Genomic DNA, 15,991 nt, shown 5'->3' on the forward strand with positions numbered 1-15,991 from the left:
TCAACCTCAACTGTCCTGACATACTCTCACCCCGCGCATGTCGCCTCAGTGTTGTGTTTCACTGCTTTAAAGAGTTTATTTTGGTTTGGATGAGAGACGCCTGCATCTCAGCATCAGCCAACACTTTGTTTTTTGAGCTCAAGCTCTTTCAAAATGGCGGCTCCACACTTCCTTTCCTGTTCATTCCTCAGTTCGTAGGTCCTTTCTGTTCTTGCCCTCCTTCCACCACTCGTTCGCTCCATGGACCATTTGAAGCATCTTCTTGGTCAGTTGCACAGTCCACGTACGATTTTTCGAACTCCCTAGGAGCCACAAAAATGTCCAAAAAATTGGCCAGTTGGAAAAAGAAATGCATGTCATTCACTGCCCTTAAGGGCACAAACCGCCACAGGCACATTCGAAAATGCTCTGAAGCCCGGTCGGTACACGTATCAGGCATATCAGTGCTCATACTGTGACAGGAAATACTGGGTGCATGTGTGTATAATTAAGGAATACATACTGTGTCTCTTGGCATAGCCCCTTCCCACATTTGTTATGCTTCACTGCAATACTTTTGCATATGCCTCACCAAGCAAAATTTCTGTACAGAGGCGAAGCTGACTTTCGGGAACCGGCATTATGCAACACTACGTGCTTTCCAACCAAGCTTCTAGGCCAATCGTGAGGACCACAAAGGCGGAGTCTGTGCCATTGTTGACAGCGGCGAATTCTTTCAATAAAAAACACGGCACCCAATGGCAAGAAGCTTCATAGCGAATGTCGAAGCAGCTAGGCCTAGCGTTGCTGCAGTGGTGGCTACTGCTGCCAGTAGATCTGCGAGAGCGCCAGTTCGAGGTGGCGAGGTAATCAAAATGGCAGCGATAGTGGCTTTGATTAATGGCATTTCGGACCTGCGGTCACGGCAGAACGTCTGGAAAATCGTGACGCCGAAGCGTTCTTGTGTCCAAAATTTCAGGCGTTCTGATATACTATGGCATTCACTAGGAACATGACATGTCCATGTTGTTATTCTTGTGAGCTCTTAAATACAACCTTTTCGCTGTGAACGAGACATCAGAAATAGCTGTATTTCTCCATGCATAAATAAAAGCAACAAAAGCGAGAGCAAAAAGGGGAACTAGTGTCGCAATTCATCACTGCAATCACATGGAGCGCAGGAAGCACTGCTACTGGCCGACACGAATTTGAATAGCTGGCGCGCTTGTTTCATGAAAATTTGGGCAGGAGTGAGCTGTGCATTTTCCATGTTCCGAGGCTGCCATTTCGAGATCTGCCTGGTTATCTCGAGTTTCTTCCGTTGCTACGCCCTAGCTGCTGTCCGATAGTGATAAGGGCGTGATTTGCACAAGATAGGGAAGCCTGTTTACGTTTCTTTGTGGCGGCAAATCTACTTCGCACTGTGCGATTTGACGGGCACAAAGGTATTAATGTTTCAAATTGTCATTGGGCGTGGAAGACGATAGAAGGCATGTAATACAGAGATAAGGCTACCCATGGAAGTGAATGCCGCTGATCTTGCTGATGCAGCAATACTGGGTCACGTGCAATGGCCAGCTTCTGATAAAGTTGCAAGGCGTTTGAACACTGCCGAAAATTCTCAGATATTGCACAAAGGGAAAGCTTTTTCTTTGGGAGCGGGGGACGCACGGAGGTGTAGTTGAGGCGGAGTGACATAGGTTGCCATGGCAATAGGAATGAAACCAGTGCATCGGCGCGGTTGCTCCGCTGGCTTGACAAGCGCCAGTGTCTGGAGCTACTGGGGCCTCACACCAGCTCCACTCGTGAACGCTCGGGGGCTTGGCGTTTTGTATCATCTGCCAGACAGCGAGTAGTGGTTCACAATGTCAAAATTTTTAGCACATTATAAGCTAACTGACTTGCGGCTGGACTTTCGAAAAATTCTTATCATCCTGAAATTCCTATCAAATGTGATCACTGAGATTCTACTATACATATTTCTTGCTGGATTATGAGGGTCCATGAGCTTCAGTTACGTCTACATTGACTTCTAAAAGTTCTTCTGCAAGTTTCCAAGCTCAAAGACGTCGCAAACATTTATTTTTCTAAAGGAAGAACCTAGCCATGTACCAATATAAAATTGAATCAAATTATAATCTACAATGGTTCAAAGCCATGAGGGATGCCAATGTGGAAGGTGTTTGGGAATCTCAAATGTACAGTCGATCCCGGATATATCGAAGTATTGCCTATATTGAACAGTTGAAAAATCCCCTTGGGAATCCCATGCAAAAGTATAGCACTATTGTTCGCGTATATAGAACTCCCGTGCACCGGCATACTGATGTATCAAACTCCTTGCTGAGCTGCGCCCCGGCAAGTGCGCTTCTCCCACCATACGCCACCCCTGCAAGTGCGCTTTTCACATCGCATCCCACCCTCGCAAGTGCGCTTCTCCTCACGAAGATCTAGCGATGTTACCGCGATCTCACACGCGCCTCCCCGCACTTTGAGAAAGGGGCGCGTGGGTAAAAGGCACATAATGAGGAGCACTTGTACTGCGATTAGGAGTGAAAGGGAAGCGGGAGGGAGAAGCCACGTTGACCGCAGGCACCAGTTTCCTGTGTTTTGGTTGCTGACAGTGCTGGCGCAGCGAGACAAATGAGGTCAGTGCAGCTTGGGCTTGTGGTAGTGCGGAGACGCGGAGCGGTGCATTTTTCGATTCGCTTTGTTCCTTTTACTCACGAGGCCAATGCAAAGGCTTGAGACTCGTGCGGTATAATGCGTTTTTCTTTCCGCTATTGGCACATGTTCCGGAGCCATGGCCGCAAAAAAAATGCAAGTATTTGGATTTTTGAACAAAGGTAGACATAATTCGATGGGTGGAGGCTGGCGAGAAAATGTCATCGGTCGGCACGGCGTTCGGAATTCCTCACAACACCCTGAGTACGATCCTCAAGAACAAAGCCAATGTTAAGCTGAAGGCAGTGCAGTCCAGTCGCCTTGGAGTGTGTCGTGTGCGCGTCCCAACCTCTGACAAGGTCGAGAAGGCATTGTACGCCTGGTTTTTGAAGGCACATGCCAAGAACATACCTGTTCACGGCCCAATGCTCATGGAGAAGGCCAAATGGTTTGCTTTGGCCTTCGGAGAAGAAAGCTTCACTGGTGGCACTGGTTGGCAGCAGCGATTTAAGTGTCGCTACAGCATTGTCGGAGACCCTTTGTCACATAGAGAAGTGGTTGTCAGAAGAGGGGCCAAATATTTCAGACAGCTTTCCGCCGTCGCCAATATTCAACGCAGATGAGACGGCACTGTTTTGGCAAATGCTGCCAAACAACTCTGCATCTGAAGGGCACTGTATGCCATGGTGGAAAGAACAGCAAAGTGCGCGTATCGATTTTGCTTGCTGTAAATATGGATGGGTCATGCAAACTACGGCCGTTAGTAATCGGAAAGAGCAGGTCACCACACTGCTTTAAGAACGCGAAAGGCCTCCCGGTTCGATACGCGTCCAATAAGAAAGCTTGGATGACACGCGATTCTTTCGTTGAGTGGCTACAGGCATGGGATGCCGAACTGGAGAAGTCTGGCCGCAAAGTTTGTCTTCTTCTTGACAATTGTTCGGCCCATCATGTCGTCTGCCCATTAAACCAGATCACCCTTAAGCTTCTGCCACCAAACACACCGGCAAAACTTCAGCCTCTCGGCCAAGGCATTGTGAAAGTGTTTAAGGTTGTGTACAGACGACGACTGGTGCAGAGGCTCCTAATCAACTTTCGATTAGGAATCGAACTCAAGGTGGACCTCCTCGGAGCCATTTAAATGCTGGCTGGTGCTTGGAATAACTTGAAGAAAAGCACAACTGTGAACTGCTTCCGCAAAGCAGGCTTTGTGGTAGCTGCAGATGACGGGTGTCTTGACAGTGAAGACGATGACGCTGGATTGCTGGACAGCGAATTTCGCAAGCTCTCGGCAATCCTAGGTGTCATCCCAGGCAGTGTTACAGCATGCGATTTCGTCAGCGCTGAGGACGGTGTGCAAGCTGTTGCGGATCGCGCTGATGCGGAAATTGTGGCTGACATCATGGGTGACGAGGACGCAGACTCGAGCAGCGGCGAAGGTTCCGACGAAGAGGACCAACCACCATGCACTGCAACTGAACTTGCATCAGCTTTCAGTGTCATTCGCCGCTGTTATGGCACAGTGGAAGAAGCTGGCCTTTCTCACTTGGACACTCTCAACAAGCTTGAGGACAGCTTAATGAACTTGATGGTGCAGAAGAAAAAGCAAGCAAAGGTCACAGATTTTTTTCTTCCGAAATAAAGTGCTCTGGTCATGGCGCTGTGTTTTTGTTTTTTTACACGCCTTGGAGGCACAGATCGGTAAGTTCTCGTTAGTCACGACATCGGGAAACTGCCTTGAGATGTGTGGAGTTGTTAGAGAAGTTCTTGACATGCATATTTTACATTTCGAATTATCGATATATTGAACTATTTCGCGATCCCCTTCGAGTTTGATATATCCGGGATCGACTGTATACCCAACGGGCAGCACACTAACACTTTTGTATCTCGCTTGCACTGGAATGCGGCTGACATAGCTGGAAATCGAACCCATGATCTCATGCTTGGAAGCAGGGTGCTATAGGCACTGAGCAGCAGTGGCAAGTCCATGTCAAATACTTTTTTTCTGCCCTGAAATGAATATGCACATTACTGTTGGGACAGTCTGATGCAACTAGGCAAAGAATGACACAACTGTAAAAAAAAAGAATGAGGAAAATGGAAAAGATTATACAATGCAGACAAATAATAGGAAAGCAGAAATTTGAAAAAGAAGAAAAGCAACCTCTGTGACTTGGAGGGGCAGTAGACATGAGATTCCCGGATGGCCTTGTGGAATTGTTCCGTGTCCAGCTTCCAGAGCTTCAGGGAATGGTCCATGCCACAGGACATGATTTTCTGGCCCAACAGGTCGAAGTCCTGTGAACAACCGTATCCAAAACATGCTTTCTTTAATCACCCTCTGTGCCTATGGGCCATCTTAGTATGGATAATGGAATCTGAAAATGCTGACTGAGCTGTTGACGAGAAAAATTTTTACAGCTAAGCTGTTATTGGAATTAGAAGCAGACGATAACATTATTAGGCATATTTTCACACTGTCCTGGGAGATGTAGATAATTCATGTAGCTTATATTTAGAAGAAATTGGGGGCTTGTTAGGGATGGTGTGCAGGCAAATGGTGAAGGCTGTGGAGTGCGTATTTTATGCACAATGCACACCTCAATAATCTGCCAATGAAACCTCAATATCTGCCTGTTTAGATGCACTGTATGAATTATTTGCAAAAATTGACGTAAAAAGCAAAGGGGACAAACTGACAAACAATTTAATTAGACAGAAAGAAGTGCACTCGAATCCACTTGTAGCATTATTCAGATGCTACATGGGTACACCTGGTTTTAAGTACCCAGATGTACCGATGAGCAGCCCTGGCACTGTGAACTTGTGTACATGTTCTATGGTAAAATAAACTGCTTACTACAATGTTCCCATGCCGCATTACTGGCTATAAGAATTAAATCTGGCTACTCGGGGTCTGCACCGAAAGGAAAAGGTACACAAAATTCAGGAAAAGAAAGGAAGTCACAAGCCTGTATGGCACAGCGTAAACTGGAGGAGGGGCTCCACATGAGCTCCATTTTTAGCAGCACGCCGGTATTCAATGCGCCGTGCATCCCGAGCTTCAAAGCCAGTCACAAGGATTACAAAGGCGGAGTCGATGTCATTGCTGACAGTGGCAAATTATTTCAATGAAAAACACGGCACGGAATGTCGAAGCAGCTAGGCCTAGTGTTGCCGCTGTGGTGGCTACTGCTGCCAGCGGTCTTGCGTGCAACAGCGCCAGTTTGAAGTGGCGAGATAATTAAAATGGCAGCGGTGGTGGCTTTGATTATTGCTGTTTCAGAACTGCAGTCATGGTAAAAAGTCCTGAATATCGGAGGCAAAGTGTTGTTGTGCACTAAATTTCAGACATTCTTACACTTTGACTCTATGGGGCATGTGGTGGTGCCGCAAAGCCGTCCGAATTATCGGGCATGGCCGAAAAATTGGGCATCCGGAAAATCGGTCGTTGACTGTACAGTGGCAACTCCTCCAGCTGACGACAGGGCGTCAAAGACAATTCGTTATGACTCCTCTCTGTTCAACATTAGCGTGACTTTCATTCCCTTTCAATAAAATCACAGCTAATTTTCCCTGATAGAAGCACAAATTCCCTGCGTTTTCCCTGAGTATTTCCAGACTATTCAAAATCCCCAAGAATTCCAGGCTTTCCCAGTTGGTGGACACACTGATTTGATGAGATTCATGTGAGAATGTTATTCTAAAACAGTACAGACCTTGTGGAACTTGATGCACAGATCGGCAGATAAAGAAACTGAAGGCGAGCCTAAAGACACACAAAAAAAAAGGAAAAGTAGTTTTACATACCGCACTCAGGACTTCGTCCCGGTGTCCCTCGACTCCGCCGAACACGGCAATGCACTGGTCTGTCTTGACATTCCACAGTCGTAAAGTGTGGTCTGGAAGGAATGGCAAACAGGTTGCATAACAGTTAGACATCTGTCTTTGTCACAAGGTGTGTTTCCATAAACCTGCTCTTCATTAGTTTTTTTAGACTTCCAACCCTACTTTACTTCACAAATTTGATCATGCCCACAAGGTCAATGAGCCATATTTTAAAACCACTGCAGGCTCACAATTGTTTGTTCCCAGAACCACAAGGAACTGGAATAAATTGTCTGCTGCCATAGCAAATACTATAGCTGACCCTGTTTCTTTTCAAAATGTCCTTTCAGGCCTGCAGCTCCTCTATGAATGCATATTTCTCAGATATTTTTAATTGAAATGTATAATTTCTACAGTATTGTGCTTTTATTCTTGTTTTCTTTTGCCATGCATGCCCCAGCACACTATAAAATATGTATACACTGATGATACAGCTAGACCTTGATAAAACAAAATCAGTGAAATCAGAAAATTGCTGTTATATTGTCACGCAGTAGTGACAGTAAAGAACACAGTAGCAAAACTGTGAATGAAGAAATTAGCTTATTATTTGGGTGAACCTGTGCCCACAAAAGCAAGTTACACTTTAAGCACAACGATAGTTGCGAACACAGTCGGCGATCGGCGAAATCTGATGTGCAGGGCAAGCGCATCGGCTTTTATACATGAGTCATCAAAGGTTTCAGAATAATCACTGGTGCCAAGTGTCTTCCAGAAAGTTCTACCCAATTCATGTCATGCATACAAGTAATCAGATTATATAAGGTTCAGTGACAACAGACAGCGAATAGAACCATCGATAACATTTGAGAAACTTCCTATACATGCAGGCACATCCTGCACTGGGCTATAACATTTCTTAGACGGTGAAATGGGGTCACTTAATAGAGATAAACAGGTACATGTGTCAATATTGAAATTTCGTTCTATTGAAATTATGCCTTTTAGGCAAATAAGTACGGTCACAGATAGATTTTTTTTTACATGAAAAATCGAAAAAAGCTCATTTAAATGAGAGAAAGGTTCATTTTGATAAACTTGAGAGTCGGTGACAAACGATACGGCTTCTTGCTATATATGCTGACGATATCTTCTCAGCGGTATGATTTAAGTGAAGCCAGCCACGCTTTCATGTGAACTCTGCCCCAGTGGCTGATAGCATCACCCACACTGGGTCGACGCTATCAGGAAAAGTGCCTGCAGTGAGGAGCGAACACTGCGTCTGCCTTTCGCTCCAATGGGTTACCAAGACTCGAGGTTACACAACCTCCAATACTAAATGCGCGGTAAGACGGGTTACATGGTGCCCCACTGTCTCAGCATGCCCACTCTTTGCATACGCAGCAGATTATTTCTAAAGGAGGGTGCGTGGCTGCGTATGCGCTCAGCTGTGCTTACAGCCGTGCGAAGCCACAGCTGAGACGCACGCCCCCCCCCCCCCCCCCCCCCCTGTTTTACTACTAGAGCTAACCCTGGGAGTGTTAGCCAGCGCCACCACTCACGAGCCTTCGCGGCAGATGTGGAACATCCTTTCTGGTGCAGGCGTCATGAGTACGGGATCTTTTTGGGTGAAGGCAACTGGTCAACGTACCCACACATGCTACCTGAAGACATCAATGCTGCCGGATTCCAGACCCTTGTTAAGTAATGAGCAAGAAGAAAGGAAACCGAGAGGCCCGGTTGTTATTAATATCATAAGAAGCCAAGAAACCAAGACACCAAGGACAACAGAGGGGGAATTACATACTAATTGAATAAAACAAATGATGAATAAATGGAAATGAAAGGGCATGAAAAAACAACGGGCTGCAGGTGGGATAAGAACCCTCATTTTTGCATTACGTGTGCCATGCGAAGACAACATTTATGCCTTCAGGTAGCATGTGTGCGTTTATTTACTTCATTAAAATGATTTTCTAAATATGTGGTGTTCTACGGACAAGAGGTTATGAAAAGTTAAATACCCTGTTATATTGAAAATTTCATTATATTGAAGTTTGTTACATCAAGATTTAACTGTACAATAAATAAATAAACCATCCCCATTTAGACAATCTCAGCTCCTCAAACATTGACTTGTTGCAATTTTGGAAAACAAGCTCAATGTCTCTAAAGAAGCTATGACAGTCAATAGAGGCCTGAAGGTGGCTTGAGCTTGTTTGTTGCTCTGCACTCCTACACAATAATGCCACATGGCGTAAGGAGCTTGGCAAAGCAAAATTACCTAAATGGAAGCTTACTTTTTTGTTCCTGCTACACATGAAATGCTCAACTTCAATATAGTGCTATGGCAGTGGTGCTGACTTGTCTACAATACGTGTTCTAATGTGTTCCCCACAAAAAGACTTAAATGGACATAGTAGCTTCACAATAACAGTGTTGCTTTGAGAAAAGCAAAATTCTTTTATGTTTCTTCAAGACTGTGCAGGCATTTCTTTGTTATAAAAAGCAAGTTAGAAATGGCATGTGTGCAGTGAGATACTTCTCTTTTAACACAAACCATGCCAGGTAAATTCAGTGCATGGCAATCATATTGTGGTTACTCATAGAAGTGAATTGGAAAACACTGTGCTATCTGCATGGCTAAAACAGCTTTGTTAAAAGCTGGTTCCCTGAAGTGAGGGCTAGAATTGGGTGCATTCTCAAGATTCCTAAAAAATTCACATGAAATTCACAAGTTTATGCCACGCATGAGATGCATCGAACTGATAAAATAAGCACATCAATGCACCTAAATTTATAGGCTAAGTCATATCGCAGCAGTTTCTAAATATTAATTTTGTGAAATACCCAGCCTCTAGTCGTAAGTCACAAAGGGGTCTCACCTTTACTCACAGACAGCAGAAGGTTGACATCGTGGGGATGAAATTTGAGCTCGTTGATGGCATTCCCGTGGCCAATGTAGTGCTAATATAAATGGGCATAGATACAGGCAATATATTGAACAACACTGCATTGTCAAGTTCATGGCATTACGTAAGCACAAATCCTTTTCTTTGTCAATACAGTGTGCAAGCAACAGCTTGTACATGGTATGTGTGCTGGCAGAGATGTCTCCAATGTTAAATACCAGCACAGCATCTTTACACATTGTAGTTGCCTTGCATTATAAGCTTAAGCAGTCATGTGGGCCATTGAAAAGTATTAGTTGACACACCTGGGCTTAGTCAACATGCTGCTAACAGCAATTATATTTATATTATTGCAAGTCACAAAACTGCAGTGTGCAAACCCAAGACACAGGGATAGATAGACACACAGACACAATGACGACTGGAAAATGAGTGCTGTAATTGATGATCAGCCTTTCACTTTTTTTAGTTATACCTTGCTATAAAAAAAGGTTAAGGGGAAGCTAAAATTACTTCACTATAAGTATTGTCTAGGTGTGGGTGGGGAGCAGGGAGTTGTAGTGGGTAAGCTGAAGCCGATGCAAAAGCCTAATTTCAACCAAAAGAACATTTCGGCGTAATTGACCTGAAAAGATCAGCAAATCTTTATCATGAGCCAAAACAAGGTTTGTTTATCCATTTACGAAAATATCTGCTTTGCTAAAATGAGATCTTAAATGCATCAGTTTCTATGATAATTTCAAGAGACATTAAGATTACTCACGATACTCATTAGTTTGTTTAACCTTATTTCATTACAGCCACGTATGACTTGTAGTAAGCATTAAAAGAAAAATCACATAATGCCTTCCCATCACCTTTCGTAATGCTGGGCCAAGAAATTTTTTTGCTTTTAGAGAGACATGCAGGAGGGCTGCTGACCATGCCTTCCATTGCCACTGGTATGATAGAAGCCCTACTCTTGAAGGAAATAAGTTGTTCTACAGACATGCAGGCTATCTAACGGCAAGACACTAGAAGCTTACAAAATTGACCATTGTAGCAGGATTGCGCCACGAGCTCATTAGCATGTCTCTCTGAAAAAAGAGATAAGCTTTCTTGGCATAGCTTGGTAATGAATGACAGGATAACCTTTCATGATTTTTCATTCTTTTATTTCTACTGCCACTGTTTAAAAAGGGGTCCTAAATAAAACATTCAATTGATAGCTTTCTTGCACCTCATCTAGAAAGCTGAAGTGTTGTGACTACAAGCCGACTAGCCCAACAAGCTATGGTCATTATGCAGTGCTTGAAGATGGCGCTTTTACAGCTGCTTTCGTTTCAATCATAGAGTTTCCTACAAAATTACTAGAGGGAACTCTGGCGCTGCAGTCGTTGTCCTACCATGGGAATGATGGGAAGTACATGGATTTGTCTGATCTTCATGCTTGTGGCTTTAACCGTACTTGTGGCTTCGTTTATAGCTCTTTCTGGGCTTTTCATCGTAGAGTTACCATACTGACTACACTACTCTATGCTTTTCTTTCGGCATCTTTTCGGTTACAGCGTCGGCCCGTCTCGGCTGATTGTGAACGTATTGAAAGCGGTGAGCTCAAAAGCTGTAATTGCCGTAGTGGCGTGACTGGGATGACCGAACGATCTATGAGCGAGCAACGAATGGCGGTACCAGCGTCACTGAGAGCCTCCACAATGCTCGCGGCGTTAATTTTTTAATCGCTGGCTTGAAAAGGCGGACGTGTGTCGTTTGGTTCTGTTTTGTTTATACTTGGCGACACGATTAATTTATGATGTTGACGGGCCCAAGTCAGTGCAATTGTGTTTTTAATTTTGTGCAGCATGTAAGCGTTGTTCGCAAAGCGCAGCAGAAGGCTTCTGCTCTGCTTTGTTTTCGCCTCGGCGATGACAGAAACTGTGTGGCTGATGTCACGCATAGAGTCTCACGGACTACAAGCCATCCTCTACAAGAACAAGGCTGTCCGTACCGTAGACTGTTGTGTGTACGGCATTTTTCGCGGACTGTGTAACGAAGCCTTTCAGCATAATTTATTAAATGCATCTCGTGTGACTCACACCACTGCATAATAGCAGAGGTGCTCACTTCACAACTTTATTAGCACAATCTTTTATACGTCGAACGAAACTAGCGAAACGGAAATATTGCCTATTCCCATCATTTCCATCGTCCCTTTCCACCCCTCCTTTGCCCCAAAGCTGTGAGCCATAGTCCATAAATATGTAGTAGCCCACTTGGCCTGCGCAAAAATAAGCAAACGCGTACTCATTAGTTACTAATGATGTGTTTATGCTTTCTTACCTGCTTAAGCACACTAGTACGGCACCATCACTTACAAAAATGAAGCGTCATATTTGAAAAATAATTTCTATCTGGCACTGCATTTTTCAAATTCTTGCTAAATCTAGTTACCAGTCACAAAGGCAACACTGGTACTACAAGCTTTTTTCTCCTAATCTTTTGGCGTTCGCATTTTTCTAAGCGCGTGCTGTCAATAAATTTCAGTATTTTTACATAATAATTGTGAATTGTCGCATTCACTAAGCAATATGTTGCTCAATACGATCAATTTGCAAAGCTACAAAGCCGTTTGAAGCCGGAAGGACGAAGTTTAGGCAAATCCATGTACTTCCCATAATTCCCATGCTAGGACAACCGCTCCCATTGTAGCTCACGTAGACACTAGCGCCACAGTTCCCTCTAGTAATTTTGTAGGAAACTCTATGGTTTCAATCACAGCTGCATTTTGCTCGGGACAACAAACCTCGGCAAGCTGCACTTTTCTGTGTACCTGGCACTGTGCAAAGTGCCTGGTAAGTTACAGTTAACCTTTTACCAATGGTGCCAAATCAGTCTCAAGAGAGATGCGCAGTCATATATATATATATCGTCATGAAAAGACAACTGAAGATGTACCCGGCATCGGCGAGATAGACAGTTGTACAAGATGGCGTACAAAAAACTCAAGCCGGCATCCTCAGCCTCTACTTCTTCTTAAGCACCCGCCTCTTGCCGAGCGCGCACTCCAGTCACTTCTTTCTCAGCACTTGCTCATGACACCTAGCGGCATTATTCCTCCGCCAAAAAGAAAAGAAGCATCGACCCGATGCTTACTAAACTACGATGCTTACTAAAAGAAAGTGGAAGTGTGGAACTCGTATGAGATCGGTTTGGCACCGCCATAACGCGCGAAATACGGTTTGAGGGCAATAACATGCACTATCTCTGAGTGGTGCTGTCGATGCCGAGGCGATGTGGCACCGTCGGGAATGACCTCATAGTTCACTTCAATAATGCGGCGTATTACTTTTTAGGGTCCAAAGTATCTACTAAGCAGCTTCTCAGACAACCCCTGGCGATGAATTGGAGTCCACACCCAGACTTGGTCACCTGGCTGGTACTCGACTTGCTGATGTCAAAGGTTATAGCGTCATGCATCTGTACTCTGTTGCTTCACGATGTGTATGCGCGCGAGTTGACGAGCTTCCTCTGCGTGTTGAGTAAGTTGCTCGGCGTCGGACGTAAGTGATGCGTCGGTGTCGTGCGGGAGCAAAGCGTCTTGCATGGTCTGGACCTCGCACCCGTAGACAAGACGGAACGGTATGAATCGTGTGGTTTCCAGAATGGCGGTGTTGTACGCGAATGTAACGTACGGCAGGACTTGATCCCATGTTTTATGCTGGACGTCTACATACATAGACAGCATGTCAGCAATGGTTTTGTTTAGCCATTCCGTCAGTCCGTTGGTCTGCGGATGATAGGCAGTCACTTTGTGATGCTGCGTGTCATCATCATCATCATCATCATCATCATCAGCCTGGTTACGCCCACTGCAGGGCAAAGGCCTCTCCCATACTTCTCCAGCAACCCCGGTCATGTACTAATTGTGGCCATGCCATGCCTGCAAACTTCTTAATCTCATCTGCCCACCTAACTTTCTGCCTCCCCCTGCTACGCTTCCCTTCCCTTGGGATCCAGTCCGCAACCCTTAATGACCATCGGTTATCTTCCCTCCTCATTACATGTCCTGCCCATGCCCATTTCTTTTTCTTGATTTCAACTAAGATGTCATTAACTCGCGTTTGTTTCCTCACCCAATCTGCTCTTTTCTTATCCCTTAACGTTACACCCATCATTCTTCTTTCCATAGCTCGTTGCGTCGTCCTCAATTTGAGTAGAACCCTTTTCGTAAGCCTCCAGGTTTCTGCCCCGTAGGTGAGTACTGGTAAGACACAGCTATTATATACTTTTCTCTTGAGGGATAATGGCAACCTGCTGTTCATGATCTGAGAATGCCTGCCAAACGCACCCCAGCCCATTCTTATTCTTCTGATTATTTCCGTCTCATGATCCGGATCCGCCGTCACTACCTGCCCTAAGTAGATGTATTCCCTTATGACTTCCAGTACCTCGCTGCCTATTGTAAATTGCTGTTCTCTTCCGAGACTGTTAAGCATTACTTTAGTTTTCTGCAGATTAATTTTTAGACCCACTCTTCTGCTTTGCCTCTCTAGGTCAGTGAGCATGCATTGCAATTGGTCCCCTGAGTTACTAAGCAAGGCAATATCATCAGCGAATCGCAAGTTACTAAGGTATTCTCCATTAACTTTTATCCCCAATTCTTCCCAATCCAGGTCTTTGAATACCTCCTGTAAACATGCTGTGAATAGCATTGGAGATATCGTATCTCCCTGCCTGACGCCTTTCTTTATTGGGATTTTGTTGCTTGCTTTATGGAGGACTACGGTGGCTGTGGAGCCACTGTAGATATCTTTCAGTATTTTTACATACGGCTCGTCTACACCCTGATTCCGTAATGCATGTAGCTGCGTGTAGCTCAGCTCGAATATATCCTCTATCAGTTGGGCTGTAAAGGCAGTTCCTCAGTCGGTGATGACATGTGATGAGGCACCATGTCAGAGGACTATGTGATCGATAAAGAACTGGGCAACCTCGTAGGCCGTGGCCCGTTGTACAGCTTTCGTCTCGCCGTAGCGTGTTAGATAGTCTGTGGCAACTATAATCCACTTGTTTCCGCTGGCTGACAAGGGAAAGGGTCCCAGAAGATCCATGCCAATTTGATCAAACGGCGTGCTAGGTGGTGCGATGGGTTGGAGTAACCCCCTGGGCTTCAAAGACGGCGATTTCCTGCGTTGACACTCACGGCAGCTTTGCACGTAACGCTTCACCGTGGTAGAAAGTCTGGGCCAGTAGTACGTCTGGCGTACTCTTGCAAGAGTATGTGAAAATCACAAGTGTCCAGACGTGGGCTCATCATGGCAGGCTAGGAGAATGTCATCACGGAGGGCCGCAGGTACGACCAATAGATATTCTTTGTCACTGGCACTTTAGTTTTTCTTGTAGAGGACACCCTTTTGGAGGCAGAAGGTTGAGAGACTGCGAGAAATGTGCCGTGGGATTGTAACATTCTTGCCTTCTAGGTTATCGATGAGAGGGCGTATTTTGGCGTCCTCGCGCTGCTGTGTGATCAGGTCAGATGCGATGAGGACCCCAAGGAATGCGCCGTCTTTGTCCATGTCTTTATCGTAAGTTTTGATGGGAGCGCACGACATCGTGTCCGCATCTTCATGTTTGCAGCCTGATTTGTAGACAATGGTAATATCGAACTCCTGCAGACAGAGACCTCCATTGAGCAAGTCACCCGGGTGGGTCTCGTAAGTTGGCTAACCAACACAAGTAATGGTGGTCTGTCACCACCTTGAAAGGGCGACCATAGAGATAAGGCCGAAATTTCATGATGGCCCACACAACCACTAGACACTCTTTCTTGGAGGTGGAGTAGTTGATTTCGGCACATGAAAGGGCGCGACTGGTGTAGGCGATCACTTACCCAACGCCTTCCTGGTGTTGAGCGAGTACAGCGCCAAGACCGATGTTGCTTGCATCGGTATGCACCTCAGTGTCAGCGCCCTCGTCAAAGTGAGCGAGGACGGGTGATTCCTGCAGGCGCTGCCGTAACACGGTGAAAGCTGCGTCCTGCTCATCCGTCTAAACAAAGGGCGTGTCTTCTCGCGTGAGGCGTATAAGTCGTTCAGCGATCCGGGAGAAATTAGCGATGAAGCGACGATAGTATGCACACAGGCTGAGAAAGCGGCATACTGCTTTCTTGTCACGAGGAGTCGGAAAAGCAGAAACAGCAGATGTTTTGTCTGGGTCAGGCTGGACGCCGTCAGTCTTTACGACATGCCAGAGAAACTTCAGCTCTTCGTAACCGAAGTGACACATTTCTGGCTTTAGTGTGAGATTAGCAGAGCAGAGCGCCTCAAGTACCGCCTCTAATCGCTTCAGATGTTCTTCGAAGGTCACCGCAAACACGACAACGTCATCTAAGTATACTAAACACCTGTGCCACTTCAGACCCATCAGAACAGTGTCCATCATTCTCTGGAATGTGGCCGGTGCAGAACACAGGCCGAATTGAAGTACTTTAAGTTCGTACAGTCCATCCGGGGTATCAAAAGTAGTTTTTTTGCGATCTTGTTCGTCAATTTCGATTTGCCAATATCCACTCTTTAAATCTATGGATGAAAAATACCTGGTTCGTCACAGTCGATCGAACGAATCATTGA

General features: G+C 45.4%; 1 protein-coding gene across 4 annotated transcripts in view; it reads right to left on the reverse strand.

The window, feature by feature from the left end:
* Positions 1-15,991, reverse strand: part of LOC142584783 (polycomb protein eed-like) — a 75,840-nt gene that overhangs the window by 24,000 nt on the left and 35,849 nt on the right. For all 4 annotated transcript variants that reach the window (XM_075695044.1, XM_075695042.1, XM_075695043.1 and 1 more), the window contains exons 6-8: positions 9,360-9,441; positions 6,457-6,548; positions 4,811-4,944 (exon numbers count right to left, since the gene is read on the reverse strand). In XM_075695044.1, coding sequence (XP_075551159.1) covers positions 4,811-4,944; positions 6,457-6,548; positions 9,360-9,441 — 308 coding nt within the window. The remainder of the gene's footprint in view (positions 1-4,810; positions 4,945-6,456; positions 6,549-9,359; positions 9,442-15,991) is intronic.

This window comes from Dermacentor variabilis, chromosome 6 (genome assembly GCF_050947875.1).
Source record: "Dermacentor variabilis isolate Ectoservices chromosome 6, ASM5094787v1, whole genome shotgun sequence".
NCBI classification, from domain to species: domain Eukaryota; kingdom Metazoa; phylum Arthropoda; class Arachnida; order Ixodida; family Ixodidae; genus Dermacentor; species Dermacentor variabilis.